This window comes from Grampus griseus, assembly GCF_964374135.1.
Source record: "Grampus griseus genome assembly, chromosome: 3".
NCBI classification, from domain to species: Eukaryota; Metazoa; Chordata; class Mammalia; order Artiodactyla; family Delphinidae; genus Grampus; species Grampus griseus.
This window is the reverse complement of record NC_139019.1, coordinates 124661802-124674703: the sequence shown is the minus strand read 5'-3', so window position 1 is coordinate 124674703 and position 12902 is coordinate 124661802. Positions and strand designations below refer to the sequence as shown.

Here is a 12902-nt window from a genome sequence, read left to right as displayed (position 1 = left end):
TTCAGGTTTGCCAAAATGTGTGTGTCTCAACCAACTGCCTCAGGGTGTCATCTCTGACAGATGGCCTGGGGTTCCTTCCATTGGTTGGTCTTGATCATTTACAATTGCTGACCTCTGTTGCTGCACCTGTATAGAAATGGTGTGCAGCCAAGTCAAGGAGAAATGTTAAGTCTGAGCATTCATCATCATGTGCACATTAGACCATGGTTTCTCTTCACTGATTCCCATGTACCTCCCAAAGTTCTTAGTGGCTGCTTTCTAAAGGAACCCTTGCCCTTTTATCCTAGGCCCAAGAAAACATCCTAATTCATACTTAAAACACTGTGCTTTGGTGAGGGGAAAAGACATGAGACACATTATGGGAAGCGGAAACTTTAAACAGATGTGTGCAAGGAAAACATCCTCCATGGCAGTTCTGTGATCAGAGAGACCCTGTGTCCCTGCATTCCTGGCCCCATCCCAGCCCTCCTCTCCCGGGCCCTCCGTAAGTGCTCAGCTAGCTCCAGAGGGCTCAGCATCAGATCACCAAATCCTTCCTCATTGTAGTCATGGAAAGAGCCTGAATATTAGAAAAGAGAAGCTCCTGGGCTGTGGAATCAACTAGACCTGGTTCAAGCCCTGAATCTGACAATCATAAATGGTGGGGCCTTGGGCAATTATACTTGCATTAGCTTTCTCACTTACAAAATAGAGATGATAATGCTAATATTATGGGGCTGTTATGGGATATAAATGAAATAGTGTATGATAAGTGCCTGACCTATAGTGAACATTCAGTCACTAGGAGTCAAGACAAGTAAGCACTGAAATTGAAGCCAGACTTCAGAGACATGGCCCTGTCACCTGGGGCTGAGCTGGGATGTGCAGTGGACACCCCTGATCACTCCAGTGAGACTGACCCCTAGGCTATCCTTCACACTGTCATCCCAGTGCTCCTGCCAGAATATAACCTTGACCAGGCCATCTCCCTCCTTAAAGTGCTGATGAGACTAATCGCAAGTTCAGCCTCCAAGCAGCCTGCAAGTCAGGACCCTTGCCTTCCCTAGGCCACACCTCCTCACTCTTTGGACCACTCACCACCAACCTTTGCCTTGGGCATTAAGCAAACAGTAAGTAATTAATGATCCTTGAGCTAGGTTGTTGGATCAGTCACGCCTCTCACATTGTTGGCATTCACCTATATTTTCTCCGTCTCCTTCAGGAGATGTCATGGGAGGTTTTCTGAAATCCAGCCATAGCGTATCAACTGCATCCCCCTGCTCTGCTCCTTATCCAAAATGGAAAAGAGTTTGGTCTGGTGTGACCGTTTTTTGTGCATACTTGTGGCCTTAACATACTTGGTCCTCCATCCTCTTATCTGTAAGATGCTGGGCTACATCAGGAGATTTCCTGGATTCCTTCGGACCAAGACTTTGGGAGCCAGGGCTGGGCGTTGGCTTACTGATGCTGCTGGGGGTGAGGTAAGATGCTGTGCCCACAGGTCCAGCTTCACCCAGATAGCCAAGGGAGGTGTCTGCACAGAGAGGATGGGTGGGGAGCCCATTCCCAGTAGCAGGCAAGTTACTGTGGGCCAAGCCAGTCAGGGAGGGAGCAAGAACAGCAGCAGCCTTGATTCCTCCTCCCCCCTCAGCCCCCCCATCCCATCCACCCCCATAAGAACCAAACTGTGTATCTCAATCCTAGAATGTGTGGAATGTGCCACAGCCTGATAGGCATGAAGCAATCTGCAGAGAGGCAGGGAGGAGCTCTACTCCCCAGTCAGAGGCCTGACAGTGCAAGGACTACGGGTCCTGAGGGCTGGGCTGCCCCTCCCATCCTCCCTGGGCCTGCTGCCTCAGCCAGGATATCAAAGACTGCATTGTGCATTGAGCAGGACTTGGTCCCTCGTGTGCCAGGGAGGAGGCGGGAGGAGGGACACCGCTGGGAGGCTGTCCCCTCCCAGTGCTCCTCTGGCTGGTGTTCCCAGGGTCCTTGGCCCGGGGAGGATGGTGCACACATGGGTGGCTGCTTCTGCATCCCTTGGGAGCCGAGTCTGTCCTGGGGGCCAGGTGAGTTTCCTGGGGTGCCCCGGCCTGTGGCTTGGCTGAGGTGGTGGGTCCAGTGAAGGCTTACGGATCTGCTGGGTTGGGGGAGCTACTCTTCTAAAGATGGGGAGATGGTTGTACTTTCTGGCTTCTTCTTCTCCCTTCCTCACTTAGTATTTGTCATTCTGGCTTTGTGAAAAGGGAGTGAAGCCTGGGAAGCATCTACGTTTCCTGAAGAAAGAGGCTTTGAGCTTGCTCTAGGAGGAGGAGAGAGTGCTGCTTTTGGCTGCCATTCCCAGGGTGTGACTAAGCCCTTCCTTCCTTTCTTCCCAAGATTCCCTAGTTCAGGAAGAAAGCTCAGGCAGTTAGTTCCTCTGGGGCCCAGGAGTGGTCATAAACTTGGCCTAAGCCACTCAACCCTATTTTTGTCCGGGTTAATGTTACTGGAGAAAAACAGGCAGTTTCCTGCCTCCTACCTGTTATAGTGTGATTTTTTCTTTCTTTTTTTTTTTTTGTACGTCAAATTGAGGTCACAGAGTTGTTCCTAAGAATTGTCAAGTCATCTGAGACTTGACACAGGGTGACCAGCCTTGCCGGTTTCACTGGGACCCAGGGCTTTCCCAGGATGCATTCAGTGCTAAAACCGGGACAGTCCCAGGCAAACTGGGGTTGTTGGTCACCTTAATGCAAGCTCCTCGCTTCTTTTCACAGCAAGACCAAGGTGAGGCCCTGTGGTCTCATGTATGGCATTTATTAGGATGAGTGGTGGCTTTGGAGGAGGACTTGCTTGGGAGACAGAAGAGCATTACACCAAGAAATCATTCCTAACCCTTGTCAGGGTTCCATATCTTCCTGGAGCACTGCCATGTTTCCTTGGAGGGGGAGCCCAGGAGAACCTCTAGCTAAGGCCTTCTACTCTCTGAGATGACTTCCCCCTGTAGTCTTGTGACCTGGGCTCGACAACATGGAAGGCACTAGAGGTTCCTAAAGCGAATCTGAAGCAGCCACGTTCTGCTTCCTCTGCTTGAAGTCTCAGCCTAGGCACCTTGGTACCTCCAGCAGGGAAAGGCTCCCCGACTAAGCAACCCTAGACTTTATAAGCAAGCAAATGCCCTTGGCACAAAGGCATGACCTTCAACTAGGAAACAAATCTGGAAGAAAGATTCTCCAGATTTCTAAGATGTATATACTTTTCAGACCCTCCCCCTAAATCCTGTTGTCATTGCACCCCATGGGAGCAGACGTTGCATGGGAGCTGTGGGAACCTGAAGAACCACCGGTCTGTAAGGCAGGGACCTGGGTTCTAGATCTGACTCAGTCTACTTCCTCTTAGGCAGGCATCCTCACAGTTAATCACCTGACCTTTGAGGCCAGAGTGTCTGGATTTGATCTTAGTTCTTTGATTTGGCTTGACCAATTTATTTAACCTTTCTGTGTTTCAGTTTCCTCACCTGTAGATTTTATGATATAATTATGCCTTCCTCACAGGGTCGTGGTAGGGATTAAGTTTACATGTGAAACAGTTAAAACAACCTGGTACACAGTTAATTAAGCACAATAAATAAAACAAGGCACATTAATCACATCTCTATGACTCTGGCATATCATGCTCTCTCTCTAGGCCTCCCTTTTCTCATCTATAAAATGAGGGGGTTAACTCTGCCTGTGAAGGTATCTTAGGGAGCTCTGCTCCTAGTCCCTGACACCCAGCTTCAGCTGGAGCAGCTCTGCTCCTGTTTGACATCCTGTTGTTCAACCCAAAATTTCATGTAAAAGAATTCTGCAGCTCAAAACCAACCAACCAACATTGAAGAAAACATTCTCAGAGTTCTTATAATACTATCATTCAATTATCTTATTGTTTCACCAGATTTTTGCCGTCGAATCGGTTGGCATCCTGGATTCACTTTTTCACCAGGAGTCAGCCTGATATTTATTTCTACTGAGGCTTTTCATGCCATCTCCCTAAACTGTTCTCTGTACTTGTCAGGGGATTTCCCTAGGGAGGATGATATGGTGTTATAGGTCTGAGGCCAGTTGTTGTAAACATCCCCTTCTAGGTTCCCCCTATTTATCCTAGAGAAATGGAACAAAGTATGAGACACATGCTGGAGTGACCTAATAGTGTGTGACTTTGGGCAAGTCTCATATTCTTCGAACCTCAGTTTTCCTGTCTGTAAAATGAATCTAATGATAGTATCTATCACACGGAGCTTTCATGAAGATTAAATCAGATAATTCATCTCATGGATTTAGCACAGTGTCTGGCTTCTGATAAACCCTCAGTAATTGTGGGCTGTTTTATTGTTAGCTAATAGGGACCACTCCCACATTCCTTCTTCCTATTCCTTACTCTACTGGAGTAGGAGTCTGTGCTCCTGCTTCTTTGGCTGCTTCAGTCATTGTGTCTGTTTCAGTGGGAGTAAACAGTGAGGACCAACAGTCCTCAAGGGTTAGGGAGGCAGGAAAGAAGAAGGCTTGACAGTACTAAGCCCCAGACAGCTGCCCAGCTGGTTTGCCTTGGTGTGACACAATGACAAACATTGTCCCCGACACCCCCCAGGTGTGCTGCATTCTCACACATGGACTCTGCCTGCAGCATCTGTTTCCGTGATGTTTCTTACTTACTCACAGAAATCTCCTGATTGCATGTGGGCAGGGGATGGGTTTCTATAACTAGAAATAACTGCCATTATTTCTGGCTTCTGGACCCCTGGAAATTCTTGCCACTGTTAAACTACAGTTGCTCACTTAGGATCACAGAGCAAGTCATGTCAAGATTTGTTGGTCTAAAAGCTTCTAGCACTGCCCCCTTACCTTTCAACACTATCTTGAAGACATCTGGCAGACTTACACCCTTAAACAGAGGATGTGGGAGAGATACATTTGCCTACATTGATCGCTGTTGTTTGTAACTTTCCTTTCAACCTTTTTGGTAAATAGGAATCATCAGTAAAATTATAGGAGATGGGGGGGTGAATGCTGGCAATAGCAAACCATGCTTCACATTTGAGCTTTAAAAAGCTCGTGAGGTGCTTTGAACATACTGATAATAGAGACTATGAGAACAATATGCAAATTTCTACTTTTTGTCATATTAGCTTCAGAACTTCTTTCTTTCTTTTACTTTTTGAAAAAATAAAAGATTACAGATACAATTAGGGTCCCCTGGTAGTTCTTCCCAATCTCACTACCTACTCTCCCTCCCCCAAATTAATCACATTCATGAATTCAGTGGTTTTGTGCTTTTATTACATATTTGTGTACTCGTATCTTTGCAAAGAATTTATTTTGAAGATTTTTAAACTTAAAATGGTATCATTATGCAAACTGCTTTTATTTTTTTGCTCAACATTATGATCTAAGATATATTCTTGTAGATAAATGTAGCTGTAATTCTAATTTGGTATTTGTTCCAACAGGACAATGTGGGTTTACATCATAAAAATTGCTGGTTGTATGCTTGTCAGGTCAAAGAAAAAAAATGTGGGTGGAGAAGAAAAGAATGCAGGGAAATGTTTACTGTTTAGTTATCTTCTTAAAGTTGGGAGTGGTGGTGGATGGGTGGATCAAGGAGAGACTGAGAGAGGAGAAATAGGAGTGAATTCTCATTTCCAGCAAGTTTCTGTGAGTGAAATATTTCCCAAGTTGGAAACCATAGATCTCAGCATTCTGAGGTTGGGTTTATGTAGTGGAACTGGCAAGGTCTGCACCCAATGATCTGGATGGCCTCTGACTCTATTGCTGACTTGCTGTGTGACCCCAGTAAAATCATTACTCCTCTCTGGGGCCTTAGTTTCTCAACAGTAAAATTAAGAGTGGAACTCAATGGTCTTTTATTCCCTTCAAATATTCGTTTTCTGTAATTATTGCCTCTCCTCATCTTTATCTCTCATATTTAAAATGTCAAGATGCCTTCCCTTTTCTAACTTTAAAATACAGTGTCATTCACTTTATTCCCTGACTTCTCATTTGCCAAGATCACAGTCCATATTCTCACACTCACACCCGTGGACTGCCATACAATTTTTCAGCTATCCTCCTTGCTTCACCTCCTTGCCTCTCTCTGTCCTTCCTGTGCTATCCCAGGTAGAATTTCCACTTTTGTTTTGCCACACCTATGTGCAGGAATGTTTCATAGCTCCATATTGCTTGCTATATCCAATCTAAATTCTTCTGCCTTCCTTAAAATGCTCTCCCTATCCTGACTCTACCATATTTATCAATTTTAGCCCCATGACCACTCACCTCTCCAGTATGTCCTCTGTCAGCTCATGTGCATGCAAAGTTCATTCACCCCTATCCTGCTGAGCTCTTTACCAGTAATCCTGCTTTTCTACCACCTATATGAATCGACCAACAAAATAAAGAGGAAGCCATAGACTGGGGGATAATATTTGTAAACCACATATCTGACACTTGTATCCAGAATATTTTTTAAAAATCTTATAACTCAGTGATGAGAAGGTAAACAACCCAATTAAAATGTACAGACACTTTCATTCAGAAAATACAGGGATGGAAAATAAGCATGTGAAAAAATATTCAACATCATTAGTTATTAGGGAAGTATAAATTGAAACAATGAGATAAAACTGCAAACCTACTAGAATGGCTACACTTAAGAACACTGATACTATCAAGTGCTGATGTGAATGTGGAGCAACAGGAACTTTCACACATTGCTGATGAAAATGCAAAATGGTACAGCCATTTTGGAAAGCAGTTTGGCAGGTTTTCTTTTTTTCTGTGCCAAAGTCAATTTTATTTTATTTTTTTGATATCTTTATTCGAGCATAATTACTTTACAATGTTGTCTTAGTTTCTGTTGTATAACAAAGTGAATCAGCTATATGTATACATATATCCCCATATCCCCTCCCTCTTGCATCTCCCTCCCACCCTCCCTATCCCACCCCTTTAGGTGGTCACAAAGCAATGAGCTGATCTCACTGTGCTATGCAGCTTCTTCCCACTAGCTATTTTCCATTTGGTAGTGTGTATATGTCAATGCTACTCTCTCATTCTGTCCCAGCTTACTCTTCTCCCTCCCTGTGTCCTCAAGTCCATTCTCTACATCTGTGTCTTTATTCCTGTCCTGCCCCTAGGCTCATCAGAACCTTTTTTTTTTTTTTTAGATTCCATATATATGTGTTAGCATACGGTATTTGTTTTTCTCTTTCTGAGTTACTTCACTCTGTATGCCAGACTCTAGCTTCATCCACCTCACTACAAATAACTCAATTTTGTTTCTTTTTATGGCTGAGTAATATTCCATTGTATATATGTGCCACATCTTCTTTATCCATTCGTCTGTCGATGGACACTTAGGTTGGTTTCATGTCCTGGCTATTGTAAATAGTGCTGCAATGAACATTGTGGTACATGTCTCTTTTTGAATTATGGTTTTCTCAGGGTATATGCCCAGTAGTGGGGTTGCTGGGTCATATGGTAGTTCAATGTTTAGTTTTTTAAGGAACCTCTTTACTGTTCTCCATAGTAGCTCTATCAATTTACATTCCCACCAACGGTGCAAGAGGGTTCCCTTTTCTCCACACCCTCTCCAGCATTCATTGTTTGTAGATTTTTTGATGATGGCCATTCTGACTGGTGTGAGGTGATATCTCATTGTGGTTTTGATTTGCATTTCTCTAATGATTAGTGATGTTGAGCATCCTTTCATGTGTTTGTTGGCAATCTGTATGTCTTCTTTGGAGAAAGGTCTATTTAGGTCTAGTTTGGCAGTTTTTAAATAAACCTCTGTGTTTTTTGAATTGAGTGTTAGTAACTTTCTCTAACCAATAATAATAATAAAACTAAAACTAGCTTCCAGAAAGTAATTTATTGATTCATAAATAAAAAGTTCAGGGGTTGTTTGTTTCAGGTATGTCTGGGTCAAAATATTCAAATGATATTATCTGGAAGTTATCTTTCCTAAGCTCTGTTTGTACTGGGTTGGCCTCAACCTCAGGCAAACTTTCTCCCTGTAGTGGGCCCCATAGCTCCAGACTGTCATGTTCACAGCTTCAAGTGCAGTGGAAAGGAATCTTTTCCTGAAGAGGTCTAAGGAGAGTCCTAGGACCAATTCTCACTGGCTTAACTTTGGTCACCTGGCCATGGTACAGCATAACCTGACTGGCTTACGCTTGAGTCACGTGTCCACTTTTGGAGCTAGGGATGGAGTCAGCCCCATCTGAATGACATAGACTAGGTTTACATGGGTCACATCGCTAATGAGGAAGCCAGGGATTGAGCCCAGAACTACCTGATTGCAGATTTTTTTCCTAGCCACTTCTCTACCTGCCTCCATTTTTAGAAAACAAAGCATGTCCATTACAGAATATTTGGAAAGTAGACAAAAGTATAGAAAAAATGGTTAAAAGTGACCCAGCGATATCTATCATGGGCCTTTTGGTTTATTTCCTTTGTCATTTTAAAAAAATCATATATTTTTCCTAAAGTACTTTATTCTATATGATAGTTTTTTTTCCAGTTTTATTGAGATGTAACTGACATTCAGCACTGTATAAATTTAAGGTGTACAGCATGATGATTTGAACTACATACATCAAGAAGTGATTACCACCGTAATTTTAGTGGACATCCATCATTTCCTACAAATATAAAATTAAAGAGAAGGAAAAAAAATTTTTCCTTGTGATTTGGGCCCTCTCTCTTTTTTTTCTTGATGAATCTGGCTGAAGGTTTATCAATTTTATTTATTTTTTTAAAGAACAAGCTCTTAGGTTATTGTTTTTTCAGTTTCTATTTCATTCATTTCTGCTTTGATCTTTATGATTTCTTTCCTTCTACTAATTTTGGGTTGTGTTTGCTCTTCTTTTTCTAGTTCCTTTAGGTATAAGGCTAGGTTGTTTGTGATTTTTCTTGTTTCTCAAGGTAGGCTTGTATTGCTATAAACTTGCCTCTAGAACTGCTTTAGCTGTGCCCCATAGATTTTGGATCATTGTGTTTTAGTTTTCATTTGTCTCCAGATATTTTTTGATTTCTTCAGTGCTCACTGGTTGTTTAGTAGCATATTGTTTAGCCTCCATGTGTTTCTGCTCTTTGCAGTTTTTTCTTTCAGTTTTTTTCTTTCTTGTAGTTGATTTCTAGTCTTACAGTGTTGTGGTCAGAGAAGATGCTTGATAGAATTTCAATCTTCATAAATTTCCCGAGACGTGTTTTGTGGCCTAGCATGTGATCTATCCTAGAGAATGTTCCATGTGTACTTGAAAAGAATGTGTATTCTGCTGATTTTGGATGGACTCTTCTATATAAACCTATTAAGTTCATCTGGTCTAATGTGTCATTTAAGCCCAGTATTCTGTACTGATTTTGTCTAGATGATTTGTCTATTATTGATATAAGTGGGGTGTCAAAGTCCCCTAGTAATATTGGGTTACTGTCAATTTCTCCCTTTACGTCTGTTAATACTTGCTTTATGTATTTAGGTGCTCCACTGTCAGATGCATATATATTTAAAATTTTTATATCTCCTGTTGGATTGATCCCTTGATAATTATGTAGTGCCTTTCTTTGTCTCTTGTTACTGTCTTTGTTTTTTAAAGTCTATTTTGTCTGATATAAGTTTTGCTACTGCAGCTTCTTTTTCATTTCCATTTGTATGGAATATCTTTTTCCATTCCCTCACTTTCAGTCTGTATGTGTTTTTAGATCTGAAGTGAATCTCCTGTAGGCAGCATATATGTATGGGTCTTGTTTTTGTATCCATTCAGCCACTCTATGTCTTTTGATTGGAGCATTCAGTCTATTTACATTTAAAGTAGTTATTGATAGGTAAACTTATTGCCATTTTGGTAATTGTTTTTGGAGTTCTTTTTTGTTTCTTTCTTCTTTTGTTCCTTTCTCTTGTGATTTGATGACTATCTTTAGTGCTATGTTTGTGCTTGTATCTCTTTTTTGTGTGTGTATCTACTGTAGATTTTTGGTTTATGGTTACCATGAGGCATTTATACACACACACACACACACACACACACACACACACACACACACACACATATAACTTTTGTACTGTGTATTCTTTACTTATTGTGGCTACAGATGATTTTACTACTTTTTTCTTTTAACCTTCCTACTAGCTTTATATGTAGTTGAGTTACTACTTTTACTGCATGTTTGCCTTTACTAATGAGCTTTTTTCTTTCGTAATTTTCATGTTTCTAGTTGTGGCCTTTTCTTGTTTGCTTGGAGAAGTCCCTTTAAAATTTCTTGTAAAGCTTGGTGGTACTGAACTCTTTTAGCTTTTGTCTGTAAAACTTTTGATCTCTCCATCAAATCTGAATGAAAGCCTTTCCAGGTTGAGTATTCTTGGTTGCAGGTTTTTCCTTTTCATCACTTTAAATGTATTGTGCCAGTCCCTTCTGACCTTCAGAGTTTCTGCTGAAAAGTCAGTTGATAGTCTTATGGGACTTTCCTTATAAGTAATTTGTTGTTTTTCTCTTGCCCTTTTAATATATTCTCCCTTTATCTGTGATTTCCAACATTTTAATTACAATGTGTCTTCGTGTGGTTCTCTTTGGGTTGATTCTGTTTGGGACTCTCTGTGATTCCTGGACCTAGATGTCTGTTTGCTTTCTCAGGTTAAAAAGGTTTCAGCTATTATGTTCCCTGCTCCCTTCTCTCTCTCTCTTCTCCTTCTGGGACCCCTTTAACATGAATGTTAGTATGCTTGATGTTGTCCTAGAGGTCTCTTAAACTGTCTTCATTAATTTTCATTCCTTTTTCTTTTTGTTTTCAGCTTGAGTGATTTCCACTACTCTGACTTCCAGCTCACTGATCTCTTCCTCTGTGTCATATAATCCACTGTTGATTCCTTCTAGTGTATTTTTTATATCAGTTATTGTATTCTTCATCTCTGTTTGGTTCTTTATATTTTCTAACTCTTTGTTAAAAACCTCTAACTTCTCACTCTGTTCATCCAATTTTCTCCTGAGTTCTTGAACATCTTTATGATCCTTACCTTGAACACTTTATTAGTAGATTGCTTATCTCCACTTCACTTAGTTCTTCTTCTGGAGTTTTATCTTGTTCCTTCATTTGGAATATATTCTTCTGTTGCCTCATTTTGCCTAATTTGTTTTTTTTTTTAATTCTATGCAGGGCTTCCCTGGTGGCGCAGTGGTTGAGAGTCCACCTGCCAATGCAGGGGACACGGGTTCATGCTCCGGTCTGGAAAAGATCCCACATGCCGCGGAGTGGCTGGGCTTGTGAGCCATGGCCGCTGAGCCTGCGCGTCTGGAGCCTGTGCTCTGCAACGCGAGAGGCCAAAACAGTGAAAGGCCCACATACCGCAAAAAAAAAAAAAAAAAAAAAAAAAAAAATTCTGTGCATTTGATAGGTTAACTACATTTCCCAACCTTGGAGTAGTGGCCTTCTGTAGGAGATGTCCTATGTGTCCCAGCAGTGCACTCCTCTCTGGTCACCAGAGCTATATGATCTAGGGGTACCCCCTATGTGGGTTGCATGGGTCCTTCTGTTGTGGCAGGCTGACTACTGGGGTAGTCTGGTAGGTATGGCTGGCCCCCAGTCTGGTTGGTTGCCAGGTCACTGGTAGGCATGGCTGGGTAATCTGAGGCAGCTGGCTGTGGAGCCCCAGCACCGCTGGGGCTAGTGCTGGTGGGTGGAGCTGGGTTCTGGGTGGGTGATTGCAGGGTCAGGGGTTCTGGATCTATTGTTAGCCTGCTGTTGAGCAGGGTTGGTTCCTTACATTGCTGACTGCAGGATCTGGGGTGTCCCTAAGCTAGTGTTGGCCTACTGGTGAGAAGTGCTCGGTCCTCTGATGGCTGGCTGAGGGGCCCAAGGTGTTTCAGAGCAGGTGTCAGCCTGCTAGATGGTGGGGCCGTGGTCTGGAGGGTCCCAGTGCTGGTGTTGACCTTCTGGTGGATGAGGCCAGATCCCAGGGCAGCTGTGTGTGGGGCCCAAGTTGTCCCAGAGCTGATGCTGGCCTGCTGATGGGCAAGGCTGGGTCCCATGGGGTCCTGGGCCTGGTGATGACCTGCTAGTGGGTGGGCTGGGTCCTGACATGGCAGGCTGCAGGGCTATAGTGGTGCTGTGGTTGATGTCTGCCAGGTGGTGGGTATGGTCAGAGCCCAGGGGATCCCAGGGCTGGTACTTGCCCAAGGGTTGGTAAGGCTGGGTCCTGGGGCTAGTGATGGACCACTGGTGGGCAGAGCTGGGTCCTAGGGTCTCTGGCTGCAGGGCCTGGGGATCCTGTAGCTGGAGTCAGCCCTGTGGTAGACAGGGCCAGGTCCTGGGGTGGCTATGAGCTCAGGGGGTCTTAAGGCAGCCAGCCTGCCAGTGGGTGGGGCTGTGTCCTTGCCTGGCCTGTTGCATGGCCTGAGACATCACAGTACTGGTACTGACAGGCTGCTGGTGGGGCCAGGTCCAGCACTAATAAGCTAGAGGGAAATTCCAAAATGGTGCTTGCCAGTACCAGGGTCCTCATGACAGAACAAGATTCCAAAAATGTCTGTCCCCATTGTCCATGTCCCCATGGTGAGTTCCAGTTGCCTCCTACCTCTCCAGGAGGCTCTCCAAGATAATCAGGTAGGTCTGACTCAGGCTCCTTTCAAGCGGTAGCCTCTTTCCTGGCTCCCAGAGAATGTGAGATTTTGTGTGTGCCCTTTAAGAGTGGAGCCTCTATTTCCTTCAGCCCTCTGGGACTCCTGAAAATAAGCCCCACTGGCCTTCAAAGCCAAATGTTCTGGGCATTTGCTTTCTGGTGCAGGACCCCTGGGCTGGGGAGTCCAGTGTGAGCTTGGACCCCTTACTCCTCGGGGAGAACCTCTGCAATTGTAATTATCCTCCTGTTTGTGGGTTGCCCACCTTGGGGTATGGAACTTGGTGAGACCATGC

The 12902-nt window shown here is 43.6% G+C and overlaps 1 protein-coding gene across 1 annotated transcript in view; it reads left to right on the top strand.

Annotated features, from left to right (window-relative positions):
- Positions 1-1898: 1898 nt before the first annotated feature.
- Positions 1899-12902, top strand: part of SH3TC2 (SH3 domain and tetratricopeptide repeats 2) — a gene marked incomplete at its 3' end in the record, with an annotated part of 63596 nt that continues 52592 nt past the window's right edge. Inside the window, exon 1 of the mRNA XM_082651789.1 lies at positions 1899-2048. Coding sequence (XP_082507915.1) covers positions 1997-2048 — 52 coding nt within the window. The 5' untranslated portion in view covers positions 1899-1996. The remainder of the gene's footprint in view (positions 2049-12902) is intronic.